This window comes from Lycorma delicatula, chromosome 2, assembly GCF_047948215.1.
Source record: "Lycorma delicatula isolate Av1 chromosome 2, ASM4794821v1, whole genome shotgun sequence".
Taxonomy (NCBI): domain Eukaryota; kingdom Metazoa; phylum Arthropoda; class Insecta; order Hemiptera; family Fulgoridae; genus Lycorma; species Lycorma delicatula.
The window spans coordinates 108,457,643-108,478,886 of record NC_134456.1 but is presented as its reverse complement, the minus strand read 5'-3'; the positions used below and the strand labels follow the sequence as shown (position 1 = coordinate 108,478,886).

The 21,244-nt window shown below is 30.8% G+C and overlaps 1 protein-coding gene across 1 annotated transcript; it reads right to left on the bottom strand.

Annotated features, from left to right (window-relative positions):
• Positions 1-218: 218 nt before the first annotated feature.
• On the bottom strand, positions 219-20,986 carry Nedd8 (Nedd8 ubiquitin like modifier). Its single transcript, XM_075357934.1, has 4 exons — positions 20,842-20,986; positions 12,794-12,811; positions 10,239-10,351; positions 219-846 (listed from the first exon to the last, which is right to left on the bottom strand). The coding sequence occupies exons 1-4, from the start codon at positions 20,857-20,859 to the stop codon at positions 762-764; spliced, it is 234 nt and encodes a 77-aa protein (XP_075214049.1). The 5' UTR covers positions 20,860-20,986; the 3' UTR covers positions 219-761.
• Positions 20,987-21,244: the final 258 nt, after the last annotated feature.

Here is a 21,244-nt window from a genome sequence, read left to right as displayed (position 1 = left end):
TGTATATGGATCTGTATCAATAAAAATCATTCATAGGAACTTACTCTTCTCAACTGTTGACCTTAGAATAACTTTTTGTTTCACAATTAACTGGTATCTGTACAATGAAAAAATGTTTACTTATAGAGAATATAAAAATATGGAAATAAATCTACTCATTTCTGATTAACAACTATTATAAAACTAATAGTTTTATGTTAAAAAGAAAAAACACCATCTGATAGTGATATTTTATTACAAAAATATTAACAAAAAAAATAATAACATACAATATTAATTGTAATAAATTCTACATAAATTAAAAGTTAATTTGCAGTATCAATAAGAATAGTTTATACAACTATTAATTTATACAACTTTATTAATTTTTTACTGGAAACAAAAGATAAGGGGATACAAAGTAAGAAAAAAAATCAAAAAACCATAATGATGGAATAAAAAATTAAATTAATTGACAAAAACGTAAAATTTTTATTAAATTCTAAAATAAAACCAAAATAAAATAAAATATTATACTTTTTATAAAATTAAGCAATATTATACAATGTTTAATAATGGGAGGTATACAGCGTGAAATCTAAGTCATGATTTAACAGCATATATTGTAACATATTTTAGTTTACAAATATTGATAGATGATTTTTTTTTACATAACATTATTGATAGAATGACATTAACTGAAAACAGGCAGATGTCACAAAAAAAAAAAATGAATATATTTATTAAAGTGTCCTTTTTTGTAATTTTATATTCATTTATTCTCAATGACCACCACGAAGTGCTAAAACCAAATGAAGTACCGAACCTCCTTGCACTTTGTAATCTTGTGCCGTCTTTTCATCATTCCTGGAATAAAAAAAAAAAATAAATAAAAAACGTATACTCTATTTTATATACACACACGAGTTCTGTTCAAAAAATAACCGAACATTTTAATTATGTGCCAACAGAGATATTTAGCAGTTGGTAGCATTGTGTTCTGCATAACCTCCTCTGTACCACATGTTCTTGGATTGTTGATATCTCATTTAGTGTTTATGTTATTGTTACTTGAATACATGTTTAAGTGTTAATAGCGATTTTTATAATGAATGAAGAGCTTTGCTGCAGTCTTTGATGGCCTGGCTTGGCATGCTGATATAAAACAATATGAATCTGATAAAAGAAAAGAATTTTAATTTTTATAAAAAAATTATCTACCTATTTTTCTATATTGATGGTGTCCTCTTAAATAAAGTAAGTCTAGAGGTGCGATGAACTTATACCAGAGTTCCTTAAACATTTGTAGAAAGCATTTTTTTGATAAGCATCCTCACCAAAAGCCTTCTCTAAAATCTTTACCACTTCACTGTTTCTTTATTCCATTTTTAATAAAGATACTTTATCTCATCTGTTTAAAACAAAATAACCACCACCTCAGTTTGTTCTTTTCTCTACTATATAACTGTCGTTTTTGTGTCCTTGAAATATAAAAGTTGAAAGTGATTTTTACCTGAGAGGGAAACATGGTTAAACTCATTAAACAGTTTTTATTATACAGATTTATACACTTTGTAAATGAGTGGATTGACTAACCCAAGCTAACATTTTTGGATTAAAAATAGCTACAGATCTTTATAGGCACTGGATACTGACCTTTTAACTACATTGTTTTTTTCTGAATGTAGCAATGTAACAAAAAAACCAAAAAAAAAACCAGTTTCTTTAAAAAAGAAACAAGTAATATAAGTTTTATTAATTAAGGGGGTAGAAGGCAGGAGCCCTTTGGTAGGAAAGGTGTAAACATTTTCTTCTGAAATACACATTTAAAAAAAAAATATATATATTTTTAGGCAATTGCTGATTTATCTGACATTTACCAAAACCCAGACAAAAGTAAATTTATAGCTGCTCTATTTTTTGATCCGGCTCAAGCCTTTGATACTGTAGAGCATAAAATTTTAATTGAAAAAATTAATATCAGAGATTTACCTCTGAAGTTACTTCAAAATTATCTGCCGAGTAGAAGACAATATGTTAAAATTAATGGAATAAAAAGCAAACATAAAATTTGGTACTGGTGTTCCTCAGGAAACCATTCTTCAACCTTCATTTTTTATATTAATAATATATTTTAACTAAAAAAAACTGATTGTTATGAAATTTACATTGGTGTGAAGTTTACACTAAATTGGAAAAACAACTTACTGAATAAAAAGTATGGTTAGATTCTAATATGTGTGTTAATTTTTGGTAATCATTATGACTGTATTCCTACAGATTTTTAATATTTTTGGTGATCAATTTGTTCAAAAAGATATTACACAAACTATTTAGGTATATCATTGATCAACATTTCCGATGGGTTTGTGAAATTTCAAACAAGATAAAATATATCGTTTTTATATTATATAGACCAGGGTGGCTGGCCCGCCATGTATAATTTTGCAGCTCGTGAGAATCACAACAATTTAAAAAATATATTTTTACTTTTTAGTTTTAGTTTCGTAATGAATATTGTAAAACAGATAAATGTCAATAATGTTTCTGTTTTGTCATATTCTTATGACAGTGCAAAAAAAGAATGAATCTCACTCAAACAATTTAGATGCTACTACCTTTTTTAAGAAACATTATTTGCTTTATGCTCACCAGGCTCTTGCCAACAAGCCACCACCAATACCCTGTAAAACAATGATGTTTGTAAAAAAAAATTAATTTAGAACATGCTATTTTGTTTTCATAACCATTTGCTGTATACCGGATGTTCAATAATTATACATCCGATGTTGAGAAGATTCATACATCAGATGTCCAGTTACTGCAGGTAGCAGGCGTGCTGTAATAAAATAAAATTATGTTTTAATTATTATTTCATTTCCACTGGATAACCTCACTCTTTTATATGAAGTGTAGTCTTGTACATTCTCAGTTCGACCATTCCTGAGATGTGTGGTTAATTGAAACCCAACCACCAAAGAACACTGGTATCCACGATCTAGTATTCAAATCCGTGTAAAAATAACTGGCTTTACTAGGACTTGAACGCTATAACTCTCGACTTTCCAAATCAGCTGATTTGGGAAGACCTGTTAACCACTAGACCAACCCGATGGGTTCCACTGGGTAACCTGTTTGTATATAACTTTATGGTCAGTTTACATATACATTTCTATATGAAAATGCAGGTAGGTAATGATGGAGGTTATATAAAATTGATTTGGGTTCATCTAACATAAGCAAACGATTAGGTCATGTCACAGTCCATCCTCCTGTAACAATTATTATATATTTTTTTATATTTGTAACGAGTAATATATTTAATGCATGTAAAAATGCTGTACATTTTGCCTCACATAGAACACTGGAGGTGTTGAAACAGAATACAACCTCTACAATGATTAGGCAGCAATTAACACTGGATTATATTTATTTATCTATATTGCACTCTCACGCCAGTGGTCAGTGTCTTTTGGTTTGCTAAAAATAAAATTCACTGCCGCTGTTGTGTTGTGACTGTAGAATAGTTTGTTTTTTTCAAATTAAATTTTGGACAAATAGTCAAGGTAAGGTTGAAATATAAACTTGACAAAATTAAAAATAAATTCCATTTTGAAAAATTAAACAAAATTTTCAGTATGAGTATAAAGAAAAGGAAAGTTGTGAATGAAAATAGACAATACAATGAACAGTGGAAAGAAAAGTATTTTTTTATTATGCAAAACTCCAAATTAATGTGTTTAATTTGTCAGGAGACTATCTGTATTTAAGGTCAACATTAAAAGAAATTATGAAATAAAACATGGAGACTATTTGAAATTTGAGAAAGAAGTGAAACAGTTGAAGATTACAGAATTGATATTGCAATTAAAGATTTAATAAAGAATGTTTAGTTCAGCATTACAGCAACCATCTGATATTATTGTTAAGGCAAGTCATTCTGTTTCACTTCTGATTGAAAAAAGAATGAAACCATTTTTGGATGGTGAGTTTGTGAACGAATGCTTGGAAGCTACTGTAAAAGATTTTATGGCACATTAAAGCAAATTATTATCAAACAAACTTAAGTCTGTATTGACAAAAAGTATGTCATCAAATTAACGATATTTTAAATGAAATTGTTGCAAATTTGTGCAATTGAATTTGAGATTTCAAATATTTCTCGTTAGCAGTTGGCAAAAGTATAGACATTTCATAAACAGCTCAACTTGTAGTATTCATTCATGAAATAAATGAATCATTTCAAGTAACCAAGGAAATTATAAACCTGTTCAGTTTGAAAAATACCACAAAAGGAGAGAATATTTTTCAGGCTGTTGAAATCAGTTTCTGCGAGAATAACTTGCGTTAGGAAAATCTTGCTGGAATAACAACTGATGGCGCCCCCAGTTATGATAGGAAAAGATAAGGGAGCTGAAAATTACTGATGATAAATTAGAGTCAAACCACATCAAAACTCAGGATTTAATTATTGTCCATCGTTTGATTCATCAACAAAATTTATGTGCTCAAGTATCGAATCATGTTATGGAAGTTGTCATAAAAATAGTGAATTACATTCGATCACGTGCACTTCCCCATTGATAATTCAAGGAATTCCTGAAAGAATTCTGAATATGGTGACATTGTGTATTTCAGTCATGTCAGGTGGTTAAATTGCGGAAAATGTTTGCAACAATTTTTTGAGTTATGCCAAGAAACTGATTTGTTTATGAATGAAAAGCAAAAACCAGTGCCAGAATTAAGTAATGATGAATGGTTGTTGGATTTATGCTTTCTAGTGGATGTTGTGAAAAACTTAATTAAATATATCATTACAGAGAAAACATAATTTAATAATTGATGCATTTCAACCAGATCAAAGCAAATTATTGTTACTTAAATCTCAATTAGAAAATAATAATATTCAACATTTTCCGTTGTTGAAAGAATTTAAAATTTGGAATGTAACAATTACTTCAAATACACCAAAGGGATAAAAAAAACTTATAACTGTTTTTGATAATCATTTCACTAATTTAGACAAATACTACAAAATATTTGAAATATATTCATCTCCCTTTCACGTAGATATCGCGTTGGCTACAAAATATCTGCAAATTGAACTAATTGACTTACAGTGTAATAATGAATTAAAATGAATTTTTCAAACATCAGATAAAAAACTGATTTTTATAACAAAAGAAAAACTTTGTAATTTGAGATATTTGGCACAAAAAGATGAACACTATTGGATCAACTTACACCTGCGAATTGTTCTTCTTGAAAATGAAATTCATGAAACATACATTATGCCTGTCCTTGACTGATGAAAACCTACAACACCAACTATAATGTGTAAATACAAGCATTACGATCAATTTGATAAGTAAAAAAAAGAGAAACAACTTTCTCACTGATTAAATAAAATATTATTAAATTGTTTTATTGATTATTATCTTTATAATTATGTATATGTCATTAATATATGTTTAACTGTTTGATAAAAAAAAATAAATAAATAAAATAATAATACTCAAAATAAAAAATAATAATGATTGATTTATTGTGTTCTAAATTTTCATCCCCAAATTATACATATGCAGCTTGCATGATTATAATGCATTTTCAAAATAGCCCGCAACATCATTTGGGCTGGCCAGGCATGATCCAGACTAAGCAAAATTCTTATTGTTCAAAAGTTTTACTATTATGTACAAAATTTATTACAGTATTGTTAGCTATGGTATAATTTCTTGGGGATCAGCTAATAAAAATCAAATAAAACAAGAACTACACATAAAAATACAGTAAAAATAAAAACATCATATTACCACTTAATTTATTTGAAAAATATGTAGTAGAATCTTTGAGTTATTACAATGAAACATCTTGTAATTTAAACATCTACATGCAATTTCTCTAATATGAGATATAAATCCATTAATTGATTGAGAATATATAAAGATATTGGCAGAAGGAATCATAAATATACTACTATTTATTATTTCAATAAACTGCCTCTTGAAACTAAAATCTAGTATTAAGAAATTATTTAAAAAAATATGAGAAAATGCTATAAGACAAACTGGAATTAAGGGTTTTCACATTGATGAATACTTAGCGACTATAATGGTTGATACGTTTTTAAGTTATTTATTTTTTTTTTATTATGTTTTTATTTTTTGTATTTGTACACCTGACTTCACACAGATGCCTTCGCACCTCTGCAGAATTCTGTTGATAAATTGTGTCTGTGACTGTGCAACTATATAACCAGATATTAAGTAAATAAATAAATTTTGAAAAATAATGGTCTAAATCAATTGTTCCCTAAGTATGTGCCATGGTGCCCATATGTACCTGTTTTTGCTATGGTACAAACAACAAAAATGAAAAATATTACACAATTTTCATTATTTTATTTCTATTTTCAATTCAATGTCACAAGATGGGATGTTTAGTGGAGCTGGTACAAAGAACTTTGTTACTGTTTGTGGAAGCCTCTGTAAATGGTTATTAGATGATGTGACACTAGTTTCTTGATTGTGTTAATAGTATCTAAATCTTTTGGTACTTTTTGTTCATATATAAATAGAATTCATATATAAATTTTGCACGGTTTTAGTGTTGAATTAGTTTTCGGAGATCAGTTGAATATGATTGTGAAAGTCAGTGAAGTTTTTGAAGTATTTTTCTAATATACATTTTAAAAAGTATATCAGTTTTTACTAAACAGCAGTAAGCATTTTGAGAGTGTAAATGAAGAGGGCACATCGTCAACCAATGGTAAAACTGTGAAGTGTAAAAATTGAAAATGATAACAGTTATTCGGAGTTTGGTAAATAACAAAGAGAGACCACAATGTGGTCTATGTATAAAGGTTTTGGAATCAGAGTGCAGGACACCAAGTTAAAATACCATTTAGAAACTATCTGTCCCAGATAGTTAGTAAATCTCCTGACAACTTTAGTAGGAAGTTAAAAGAGTTAAATATAAAAAAGGGTAGTTTTTATAAGAAAGTACAAATTCTACTGAATGCTTTACTAGCATCTTACAAAGTAGCACGCAGAATGACTAAAAGTAAGAAGCTGTACAACTGATGGAACTTATTCTACATGCTGTGGTATGGTGAACATTATGATTGGTGAGTCTGGTGGAAAGCTACTTTCAAAAGTGCGTTTGTCCAATAACACCATCAGCTATAGAATATATAGCTATAGCATAGGACCTCAATGTTCAGTTAACTGAAAAATTAAAAAAGAAATGACTTGCAGCTGGATGAGGTCACAGATATTAATGATTATTACTAGCATCTTACAAAGTAGTACACAAAATCACAACTGTGCCCTAATCACCTGGATGAGGGCACAGATAGTAATGATACTCACTTGATTTGCTATGTTTGATTTATAACGGCAATAACATATAGAATACCTTCTCTTCTGTAAAAGTACCACTGCTAGTGCAATGGCTCAAGACTAGTTTGATATCCTTGATACTTTTATATCTGAAAAAAGTTTGGAGTGTACTAAGCATGTTGGTGTCTGTATTGATTATACTTGTTCTATGTCCGGCTATTATGGAGGTCTATAAGGTAGTAGTAAGCTTTTGAAGGACTGTGAATCCACTACATTACTAACAGGGAAGCACTTAGCCAAAATATCTGGGTTCTACACTGAACTAGGTCTTATAATACATAGTCAATTTAGTATATTTTAAGAAAACTTTGTTGCTGAAGACAAGAATTTTTCAAAGAACTTTGTGTGGATGTGGGGGGAGCACATATCTTTGTAATATTACAGATCTTAGCAGTGAATTCTGTGGTAATGCATTATCTTGTTTGCTTGAAATGCAATAAGAAATTTATAATTTTCTTAAAGAACACAAGCATACCAAACTTTTTGTGAATGAAGATTTTTTGGTAAAAGTTGTATATTTATGTGATATTTTTGAAAAGTCTTTATCACACCCTTCAGGAGGAGCAACATGCACCTTTTAAAGTAGATTGATAAACTTTTAGCTTTTATAAAAAAAAAAATAAATAAATAAAACTATGGGAAAGAGAAATGAATGAAGACAAAGGTAAGGAATGTTTCCCCTTGTGGCAACAACTTTTGAGTTGATTTCTCTTGAGGTATGAAATCCATTTTTGAAGAACACCTATCATAGCTTATTACCTGCTTTGAGAAATATTTTCAGAATGATAATAAATTTGCATGAATTCAAGATCCATTTGAGTTTACTGCTACAGAAGTAGAGAATCTGATTAAGTTGTCTTATACAATGAAAACAAAATTTAGCTGCAAGGAAATAATTGAATTTTGGATGTAAGAGATGAATAACCACTACTAAATGGTAAACCACAGAAAGTTGCTTTTATTTTGGCAGTTGCTGAGATAGTTATAAGATCATATGAAAATCAATGTGAAGGAAATGAAGATGAATTTAATTCCATGATTTGAGAAAATATGTAGTGATTAACAATCTCATCCATCTCAGTAATTATTTTTTTTATGATATAAAATGTGTTTTATTTATTTTTACTTACCCCTTGCCAAAAACATTGGCCGTTTGACAAAGTGTACTTGTTAAATTTGATGTAAGGTAACTTGTGAAAATCTGGATTCAACAAGGACAGTGAGAATTGAAAAGGTTTAGAAACCAATGGTCTAAATAACAATACTTCAATTTTTATAACCTTTCTAAATAAATTTAACATTTTCTTAAGGTAGACATTTTTTATCATTATATTTAAAGTTTTGTTAACTGGGCAAGGATGGGGGCAAGAGGCATGAAATCTTATTTTTTATATGATTTAACCTTTTCAAAACACATTTTGAAAAAAATATATAACTATGATATCTCAATATACAAATTTTTATTAACTGATGAGGCCAGAGGCAAAATACCTTTCAGGTGTAGAAAGACTTGAAAACCTTTTTTTCCTATCTGTTTGTTAATTCTCTCTGAAGTTACAATATATTTTGAAAATGAACAGTTCAAATATAACAATTAGTTTTTTAATTTAGAACGGCTGGGAGTTGAGCCCTTAAAACTCTTATGATCTTTAATATCTTCTTAGGGTAAAATAACTTTATAAAAAAATAAATAAAACAATCTGAATCCATTATATTTAAATTTGATTAATGAGGGGGACAGGGGTACAAACCCCCAAAATTCTTAACAGTATTAAGATATATATATATATATATATATATATATGTATGCAAGGTTCATTAAAAAAAAAGACAAACTTTTAAATTGCACATTGCCTGCAGATGGTCCAGCCATTGTGCACATCTAGCGGCATACCTTGAAAACATATTGCCTTTTACTGGGCTCCAATTGTCAAATAACTACTGATTGAGTGAGGTTGTGCATAATCTGCATGTCATATTAGTGAAAAAGCAAAAATGAAGGTGTTGGAGGAACAATGCATCTGTGTGAAATTTTGCGTAAAAATAGGGAAAACCTTCACAGAAACATTCCAAGTGATTAATCAAGAATACAAGAATGAGTAGATGAGCTGAATGCAGCACTATGATTGGTTTAAGTGTTTTAAGGAGAACAGAAGTTCAGTTGACGAAGGTCCAAGGACAGTATATCTTCCACATCAACAGATGACCAACACGTTCAGAATGTGAATGCTGAAATTCATCAAAATCATTGTTTAACTGTCCTTGAGGTTGCTGAAGAAGTTGGCATAAGTGAAAGATCTTGCCATTAAATCTGACTGAAAAAAAAACTTGCAATGTATCGTGTAAGGGCAAAATTCATGCTGCGTTTGTTGACAAATAAGCAAAAGCAGAATTGAGCTGAAATCTGCCAGGAATTGCCCTTAGAGAACACAAGAATTTCGTTAACAGTCTGAGTTGAGATAAAGGAACAAAAAAGTGGACAAACTACAAAAATGTACAATAAATAATTTCCAAGTCAACTTATTACGATTTCACTATTAATGGAATAGCATAATGAACTGAAGATTTTTCAAATGAATCTGATAAAGTTCAAATTTATGTTCTGTTTATTGTAAAATATCAATTTTTATTGGTTTATCAATATACACGTTACACTTAGACAAAATGTTATCTTTAATACTATTTATTTACTCCTACTCATAAAAAAAATTATTTATTTACATTTGCCAGAGCTCAGCAAATAAACTTTATAATTTATTCACTGTACTCTGAGCATGTAAAAAGCTGTTATTAATAAAAAATTATACTCTATTTTAAAATTATGAATATAAAAACAACAAACAAATCACAATTGCATACATTTGTTTTCCTGAAAATATAAGCCTCTGCTGCTGTGGAGGTATTCCTTCTTTTTCTTCTACTCTTTCTTTTATTCGTTCTACTTTATCTGTAGGTTCAATATCAATTTCAATCTGAAAAGAAAATTATACAAAAAAAATATATATATATATAAGACTAACACTTACAGATTTTCTACTAAGTGTGCACAGATTTTAATATTTAAATTAACTTTCAATGTAATCCCCCTCTTTCACTAAGCAATTCTATCCCTTCTTCTAGAAAGTTTTTGTATTCAATTAGAAAAGTATCTTTTGCATATATTTGTTGATCTTAGAATCACATTTGCAAGGCTGTTTTCACTTCCTTATTATCTTGATATTATCTTCCATGTAAAGTAACAGACCAAAAAGATTGCAGTTAATAGTGCCAAATTAGAACTGCATTCTGAATATTGCATGACTTCCCCAGTCTAATTTGATGATTGTAATATGTTTGTTTGATGACAGGAGCATGAGCACTGCTATGTTGAACTTTTTCCTGTTTAGTTTCCGGTAATTACCATTCAGATAATACTTCAGAGGATGAATGAGGTTGATATGTATGAGTGTAAATGAAGTATAGTCTTGTACAGTCTCAGTTCAACCATTCCTGAGATATGTGGTTAATTGAAACCCAACCACCAAAGAACACTGGTATCCACGATTTACTATTCAAATACGTGTAAAAATAACTGACTTCACTAGGACTTGAACGCTGGAACTCTTTGACTTCCAAATCAGCTGATTTGGGAAGACACGTTCACCACTAGACCAACCTGCTGGGTTTGTTATGTTGAACGTCCACTCCTTTTCTTAACGGTCCACATCATTTACTACAAAAATCCAGTCTCAATGTTTTTCCAGCAACTTCAAAAAATTGGCACAGTTAACCTTTCAAATAATGGCAAACAATAGGATCTTTCATGTCCACAAAAAAAAGACAGTAGGCATCACTTTATCACCAAACATCAGCTTTTTGAATTTTTTGTCCCTGTAATCAAGTGTTTTATCACTTATTATATTATTGTTTGATTCTGGTTTGTAATGATGTAACTACACATCATCACAGGCTATATTAAATGCCAGACTATATTAAATCACAGACTAATATTAAATGCCTTTGCCCTCACAATCTGATTGAGATTTCAATTGTGTACAGAACTGTAATACTGATGTTTTTTTCACTTCTGTCAGAATTTTCTGTGCCCAAAGAGTAAATCTCTTAACAAACTGCAAATTATCATAGGTAATCTTGTGCACTGTAGAGAGACAGTATATTTCTATGTTATTTCTTTTACCATTACTTGATAATCATCGAATCGAGATTTATTCATGTTTTCCTTCAAAATTTCAGTTATCATCTTTATTGGCCATCTAGAACATTCTTCATCCCCAATACTTTTTCTGCCAGTTTTAAATTTATCTATCTGTTGGAAAAGATCGTCACTCACATCTTATTGAATATTCATTTGGCAAGAAATATTGACAGTTTTACACTTTCAAAAACAAATAATGCTTTACTATTGTTGCTCCTCTAAGGTGTAATCTGACAATCGCATGTTCATACTTAAATGGGTATTGAAAATATACCAAACATATAGGGAATGCACTCAACTACTCTGTGTAGCAGAGGATCATCATTTTAATGGGTTTTTTACTATCATGCAATTAATTAGAAAAACTGGTTCCATCTCCAAGTGTATTTATTTACTTATTAAATGGCCCTAAGTGAGCCAAAAAGTAATGAATATAAGTAATAATGAATAAGTAGTAATGAATAAGTAATGAATATACAGTTTCAGAACTGATAACACTAGCCTCATATTTATGCTATAACACGCATTCCAAAATGATCTTCAAAGCAAATATTAATATGGTAAAATTAAAATAAGATTTGACAATGAGTTATGCAAAACTGATGAATTAAGGAAAAGATATACCTGAGTCTTGAGTAGCATATGCGATCAGATATCTGTAAACTTAATGTAAACCCAAGAGAAAGTTAGAAATCGATAAGAGGTTTATGAAAAGCACACACTCAACTGATCTTTCCGGTATGTGACATATACACCTTGATCTCTGAAAGACCTTGCACATCAGATATGGACAAAAGAGAAATCAAATTGAGGGTTTTTGTGTTTTTTTTTAACATCCGACAGTCAAGATGTCTTAAATGATTAAAAATAATTCTTTTTTATATATGCGCTAATTTTCTGAAAACTAAACACCATCACAGTATCTTATATTATTCAACAGTACTTTAAACAACAGTGCAGTAAGTTGAAGTTGGTCAAATTAATGACTTGTATGGATTTATGAATGAATTTAAATGATGAGAATCATGTGACAACAGCTATCATTCTATTTATTTATTACCGTTTATTTAATACATATCTAAATCGCTTCTTTTTTTTTGTTTGGTTAATAATTACTGGTCAAAAAATAATTTAAGATCAGAGCAAATACACAATTCCCAATTCTCCAGTATAAATTAGAAAATAATACATAATAAAAAATACAATTTTTTTAACATACCTCTTTTCCAGTAAGAGTCTTGATAAATCACAATACCATGAAACAAAAAGAAATAAAAAAGACATTAATACTTAAAACATGTAGAACACTGAACATGATTAAGTTAAAATAAAATGCTATAATTCATTTATAAGCAATTAAAAGGAATGCAAACATACTGATACCTTCAGTCACAACAATCTTTTAATATTTTTAAATAGTTTATAAACTTTTTAAAACTATTATTTCTAAACACTGAAACTTTGTTACTGAATTATTTCAATAAGGTAAGCAAACAGAAGTTATTTGCTCCACTATAAAAATCCTCTTAATAGTAGATATACATTTTCTGAAATGCAATCAACAGCAACTGCTAACTAGCTCTTAAAAAGTTAAATGTTAATGTTAACAGCACACAAAAGACAACTAAAGAATTTTGATTCTCCGACATAATACTGCAAAGCTAGGTATGTTAGACTACCTTTTTACTTTTAAATAAGCTACAAGTATTGTTAACTCATTAAAATAGCCTAAATTTAGGGGGTGCTGCTTGGCTGAATGTCATGCAGTTGATTTACTTACAAAAATAAGACCCATTGTGTATGATATCATGGGTGGCAGTTAACTTTAGATAAGCATTAGAATCTTGAATGAAGCCAAAGTATTAACAGTATCAGCCTGTGTAATGAGATTTGGACTAGTAGGTACAAAGCAGGCGGGAAGGCTGTAGTTTCAAACCTCAGGTTTTGTCAGCCAAATCATCTCAAATTTTAACCTGAACTGTTAAAGATGGCCTACATCTCACCCCACCACCTGGATTAGATCTAGATTCCCATACCCAGCTGGCAAGTGAAATGATATAGGAATGACCATTCCCAAACTGAAAGTGAACTCTGGACTACGTCCATTCATGAGAAAAAAAAATAGTCTTAGCAGAGTACTAATAAACATAACAGGTTTAATATGGCATATTGACTGTTTGTTAGACTTTTAATACACGAATGAAAGTGGGTGAATATCACTTAATTTTGTTTTGCACCCAATGGTGTATCATGTCAGTAGCAGTAAATATAGAAATAAGTATAATTTCAGTATTAGCAGGGTTTATCCCTTATGGCTGCCAAGGCAATGACATTGCATACATCAGGTATGGTACAGACAGAGGGTGCAGGTGAGAAAGTTGTTGAAATCAAAATTAGTGGATGGCACATGACGTAGTCACTACTACTGTGGACAGACACAGGTTACTGGTTCATATGCAATTTTATTAAAGCATTTTTTTAGTACAATTTTATGAGAACATACAAATGTACTCTCCTAATGACATACTCAGAATATTAAAACAGAATGTGATTATGTAATCTTGTACTGCTGCAAGACAGACATTTAAATTATGCCATTTTAAAGCTTGCTGTTTTTGAAAGTCTACATCGTAAGCAAACTGATACAAGATCATTGACTTAGTGTTTGGAAATACATGTAAAACAGACTTTAAATATTTTATGAAAACCATAACAAACTGACAGATATTCAATATGGTTTTAGGGGGAAAAAATTAGCAGATCAATCCATTTAAGTAACCAACTCAGAAAGTCAAACTGTTAAAATATCAGAAGTGTATGCAATTACACATATACATATGACTTAACTGAACAACTGAAAAATTATAGGTCTTGTTCAAAAAGCTCAAATTGTAGATATATATCTTCTTTTTCTTTTTTTCCTGTTTAGCCTCCGGTAACTACTGTTTAGATAATACTTCAGAGGATGATATGTATGAGTGTAAATGAAGTGTAGTCTTGTACATTCTCAGTTCGACCATTCCTGAGATGTGTGGTTAATTGAAACCCAACCACCAAAGAACACCGATATCCATGATCTAGTATTCAAATCCGTGTAAAAATAACTGGCTTTACTAGGACTTGAACGCTGGAACTCTCGGCTTCCAAATCAGCTGATTTGGGAAGACGTGTTTTCACTACTAGACCAACCCGGTGGGTTAGATATATATCTGACTAGATTTTCATTTACTTTCAAAAGAGCAACTCCTGAGCAAAATCTCAATTTAGCAATTATAATTTTTACAAGGAATCTATTCTTGTTTGTATGGCTTTCTTTAGATATGCTTTACTTATGCTTCAACAAGGAAGATAATTTGGATACACTGAAAAGTGAAGAAATGCCCGTTTCTTGCTGGGAATTGAAGCAGTGCTAATCTAGAAGCACTATCTGCATTAATGTTGCTGTGGCATGCGTACTATTATCCAAACTGGTTGTCTATTCTGCTGTTTTATTCAATAAACATATTTATCAAAAACTGTTTAATTTCCAACATTCACATGACCAAACTGTCCAATATTCACTAAAACAAAGCTTCACTTTTTTGTTTGCTGTTCTGCAATACAGCAAGATAATGATTTAAATTTAATTACACGTAAGATGTATAGAAACTTATTGTGTGTGAAAAATCAACATGACATAAAAATATGTCACATGTAGAAAATGTATACCATGATGTATATACAGGATTCAAATTCATAATCTTGCCATTGTGGTTGGACCTTTAACACAAGAATGAAAGTGGGTGAATATCAATTTTGTTTTGCAACTAATGGTATCATGTCAGTATTAGCACGGTTTATCCCCTATGGCTGTCAAGACAATGACAATGCATATATCAGGTATGGTACTAACAGAGGGTGCAAGTGAGAAAGTTATGGTGTGGTAGAGAGTGTGCCATATAGGTTGATGTGAGGCAAACTAACCTCAAAAAAAAAATAAAAGAAAGTACAGTCTCCTGGATGAAGTAATTATAACTAACGTTCACCAATAGCCAATTTGGACACAAAATCAAACAAATTATAAATTTTAATCGCTACTTATGCTTGCTAGTTGATATATACATTTACAACTAGTATTAAACTATGTCTTTTCTAGCAATTTCCTACGTATATGTTTTGTTGGGTGAGGTGAAATTTGGGCCAGCCTTACTGTTCTCTTTTATACTATAATTGCTTTTTTAAACGAAATATGTTGGAAGAAAAATATATTAATACAAACAAATAAGAAGACATAATAAAATTTAATTCAACTTCATCAATTGTATTTTAATAAACAATAGATTCATAACTTTCTTACTAGTCTAATACATCTATATTATATTAACTCTACAACAAGGCATATTAATTTGCTATTTACTTCTTTCTTAAAACCATTAATTCTGGTTTCTTTGCAGTATTTGTCTGGACCTTTCCTGGAGATATTTACATAAATTGAAACAGCTGTATAACAAAAATTACAGGAATTCCTTTATTATAATTTTTTTATATATATGGGTCATTCAAACTGAGTGTAAAAAATGACAATTATGATGCAACGTTGATTTCTTTTTTAATTTTTCTAGTGTCATTTGTTTTCAGTAATTTATGACAAATCATCATAGAATGCTACACACCTTAACAATATTTACAAATCATAAAAATCTATCATCAAAATATGGAATTGGTCACAGCTATGCATCATGCAGTTTATGATATTTATGGTGTGCATAAATGGTCAAAAAAAGTACATTGATTAAAAAATTCTAAGAGAATTTTCTCTACTTGATGTTGAAACACCAATTTAGAAAAGAGATTCAAGCAGCCAAGAGGCTTGTGTAAGTGCAAGTGTTAGTGAAAACTGAAAATTATCGGTTTTACATAGTTTACAAGAATTATGCATTTTTAAATATGGTGAATTTTGTGCCAAGATCTTGGTTTATACCCATATAAAATTCAACTGACTCAAGAATTAAACCACGAAACCATTCTTTGCGTAAACAATTTGCTGATTGGACACTAGAGCAGCTCAAGCTAAGGCTCATTTTTGGCTGATGGCTTTGAAAACAAGCAAAGATGCCATATTTGTGATGATTACAATCCACAAATGATTTAACAGTGACCATTATATCTGAAAAAAATCATTGTTTGGTGAGGAATATCGGCTGGTGGCATCACTGGGCCATATTTTTGAAAATGAGCAAGATGCTCTTAAAGTAAATTTTGGGTGCTATCGCGCTATGATTTGTGATTTTTTTGTTTAAAAATTTAGGAAAATTTTGATTTAAATGAGATGTGGTTTCAACAGGATGGCGCCACATGCCACACAGCTGCTGAAATAATCCAGTTACTACGTCACAAGTTTGGAGATTCGATAATGTCAATTGGCCACAGAGATCATGTGATTTCAATTAGTGGAAAAAAAAAGGTAAAAGAAGCTACAGAAAGCCAGGTACAAAAGAGCCTCGGAAAATAAAGCCATAGAGGGCATAGAATGATATTGTTTTTCAAATATAATGTAATGTAATAAGCTTTAAAATAAAAAAAAAATTTTTGGTTGACACTTAGCTTTTATTATAATTTTACTTTTTGCGCTGAAAATGAAAGATCCTTTATTATGGTTTCAGTTACCACATATTTTGTCACTGTTAAAAGATGTAATTAATTTAGAACTATTATGAATTCTAGAACTTTACATTGCTGGAAAGCAATCCTGGCAGTGTTGGGTAGTATGACCTTATTTTACTTAATATTTGAGAAAAAAGTAGGGCATTTATGCAGTTTATTCCACCCCAATGTTTTTTTTTATATGTGTCATTACTGACATTTACATTTAACTGCTTTACAATTGTATCCATGAATATTTACAATTTCTGAAAACGTTATTTTTTATGAAAAATTCTGCGAATAATTTAAATATTTTCAGATACGTGATTTGTACCAAGCGAGTTCTGAAGAAAGCTGTATTAAACGGCTACAAGACAACAGACTTTTGTTTTCAATACAATATTTCAAAGACAAGGCCTGTGAAAAACCAATGTGACTCATGTCAACTTCAAAGGCAAAAGATGGATTCCGTTGGCGTTATACTGATAAACAGTATCGCAAAGAACTCTTATTTTGAACAGAATCAGTTTTCGAAAATCAAATTTATCATTATCACAAATTATTAAGTTAATTTATTTCTGGTGTTATGAGCTGGAAAATACGTTTTATCTGGCTCTGTGTTACATCGGACATGTGGAAGGGTTACAGTAATCCAAGTTATATTCCTATGCTGATGACATGGTGCTCTTGGTTTCAGGCACCAGCAAGCAAGAGATGGAGGAGACAGGAAATGCAGCCATTGGACAGCAAACCGACGGCTGAACTCAAAGGGCTTAAGGTTGGCTCCTGAAATAACCTCAGTTTTGGTAAAGGCTGGCAAGAGAAGGCTGAGGAAGATCACTCTCAATGTTGACAGAGTTATGGTGAGGCAGATTGGGATGGCCAAGTATTCACTAGTATGGATGGACAATAAGGGCAACTTCAGGGAGCATATCCATCATCTGGCCCAAAACGTGAAGAAAAGGGAATTAGCCTTCCCAACTATGCTGGGAAGGCTAATTCCCAGGGTCGGGATTCCCAAGATATTGACTAGGAGGCTGATCATGTTGGTGACCACCTTGGTTATCCTGTATGCTGTGCCTGTGTGGAGTGAATCTCTAAAAGTAAAAAGGAATGCCAATAAGCTTGCAGCAGTACAAAGAACAGCAGAGCTGAAAGTCACATTGGCGTACAGGCAGGTTTCAGGGAAGGTGGTCCAAGTACTGGCGGGGCTTCTTGTGGTAGGGTTGGTAGTAAATGACAGGATCAGGAGACACAGAGGAGTGGTCCCTGGACAGTTCCAGTAGAGATTGATAGACAAGTGGCAGTATCTCTGGGGCAACTCAAGTAAGGGGAGGTGTACTTGGAGATGGTGCAGAGGATAGAGCCGCGGCACTGCAGAAATAATGGGAAGCTGGGATAACACCTGATACAGCTCCTTACTGGCCAAAGCGAATTTGTAACATACTTCCACAGGTTCCGCTTAAGAGAGGACTCTGTGTGTCTACTGTGGAGAAGAGGACACACTGGAGCACACCTTTTTCCACTGTAACAGATAAGCCCAGTTAAGAAGGGAACTTGATGTGGAGAGCCTGACCCCCAGACACCAATGAAAGACAATGGCGGATAGTGGCAGAGTTTGCGATGAAGATATTGAAAGATAAAAAACAGCATGGTAGAATGTAAAAATAAAACAGAGATGAAGCAAGAAGTCACTTAAAAAAAAAAAAAAGTGGACAAAACGTGGCATCGTGTATGATCGAAAAGTAGCCCATGTACCTAGGACACCTTGGCTCACACACACACACTCAAAAGTGGGGGAGTTAGAGCTTAGTCAGAGGGGGTGTGAGCTGGTAAGCGTGGGGTGAAGGATACATGAACGCAAGCAAGTCTGGAACCAACTAGAATAGAGCCAGGATGGGGGTAGCCCTCCTGCTAAGGTTGTCTGGAAGAGGAGGTTGAAATGTTCTTATGATATGGGGGGGGACCCTGATGGATAACGTCCAAAGGAAGAGGAGCGTAGGTGGGCAGACAACTGCGATGACACACCTGGGAGTGACTTATGTGATACCTAATGGTGATTCTGGTTGTTCCTGGGGTGTTTAAAATAAAAACAAGTTAATTTTTATTTGAATTTTTAAAATAAAATTTGGTTAATCAGGTCTTTCTGTTTCAATTTAATGCTTATTAAGCATTTTTCATTGTCATAACAATTAAAGTTTTGTTTGATGTGAAAAAAACTGCATAAGTAACCCACCAGGTTGGTCTAATGGTGAACAAGTCTTCGCAAATCAACTGATTTCGAAGTTGAGAGTTCCAACGTTTAAGGCAGTAACTTTTATACAAATTTGAATACTATGATCGTGAATACCGATGTTCTTTGGTGGTTGGGTTTCAATTAACTATACATCTCATAAATGGTCAATCTGAGACTGTACAAGGCTACACTTCACTTACACTCATCCTTGAAGTTATACTTAATGGTGACTTCCAGAGGCTGAACAGTAACAAAAAAAAAACTGCATAGTACCAAAGGTGAATATTTTCTCTATTATTCTTTGATATTGGTGAGTACATACTGTTGATCATGCTAATGCAAATTGATTTAATAAAACAAATAAAATTAAAAATTTTAATGAGAATAAAGGAATCTTATATGTTTTGGTAAGATTAAACATTAAGAAAATAATAACAATGAATTAAAAAAACAACCGAGCCCAGTTTTGTACAGATGGAAATTAATGCTATCATTATTAAGCAAATGACAGATGGGTTTGTTCTAAACTGTTTATTGCTTAACAATTTAGCTCTAAATAAATTATGCTGCCCCAGTTTCTTACCTTAAATTGCCAGTTCATACGTATCAAATAATAATATCAATTACTAAAGAACCAGTAACTGGGAAAGCCAATAATTTGTTGGGCAATTAGTAAAGCCTTTACATAGTTAAAAAAAATAGGGAAAGAAATAACTTAAATGATATATTACAATATTTCTGTAAATTTATAATGACTTAAAATTGTAATTTCGTAAAGTATTTGAAAAAATTATAGAGTTTTATCATTATAATTATTAATAAGTATAGAATCAATATACAATGAATATAAATAAAAATATATAGAATAAGAAAAATTTACACAGTACTACTTATGTATTTCACATATGCAAGAATTATAGTTTAATATTTACAAAACAAACATCAATTTTATGCGAATACCCCATTACAATGTGGTATGCGAATACAAAATGCTACACTGATTATTTCATTAGGTTGTCAATAAAGCTTCCTATAAATAAATCATACGTATACCATAAAATCATTCATTTAATAGGTAAAATCTTTAAAGAAATATTACTGATCAATTAAATGACAAAATTTATTTAAACAAATTACGTAAAACTTATTTCAACTTATACAAGATTCAAATTACTAAACGGCTTTCACATCACAACTACGTTTGATTTATCTAAAAGTAAAACAAGTAATAAATTAAAATTTATAGGATAATATTTTACGGGAATTAAATGTTTTAAAGTATAATAAGGCCTTTTTTAAGTACCAGAGTGACGATAGTAAAAATAATTCAGTAAGGTTAAGTTCCAGAACATAAAATATTTAAGTTGTTTAACATATAAGTGCAAAGAAAAATAAGTCTCTGTGTTTACCTTCACTTTGATAAGCATTTTTAAATAATTTTTTTAAATAATTAACTCACAGCCACCACCGGTAAAAGAAAGGTTAGAAACCAAATACAATCTGTAATGAAAGGACTGCGTTCTTTCAGCAGTCAGTGCACCAAAGAGAAATTTCCTAACATCGCAAAGAGATGTTGAAATACATTTTTTTAAACAAACAAAATTTCACTTTTTTCTAACAACAATTATTAAATAAAATACGATATTTTATTTCAGTTTTATATATATATATATATATATATGTTTAACGTTAGGTTATTGTTTAAGTATAAGATTTTTTCTTTAACAATATTATTGTCAAAACGTAAAATAGATGTTTATAATTCAGACTTATTTCGTGTTTTATGCAGGCATAATCAGCTGATCGATTCTT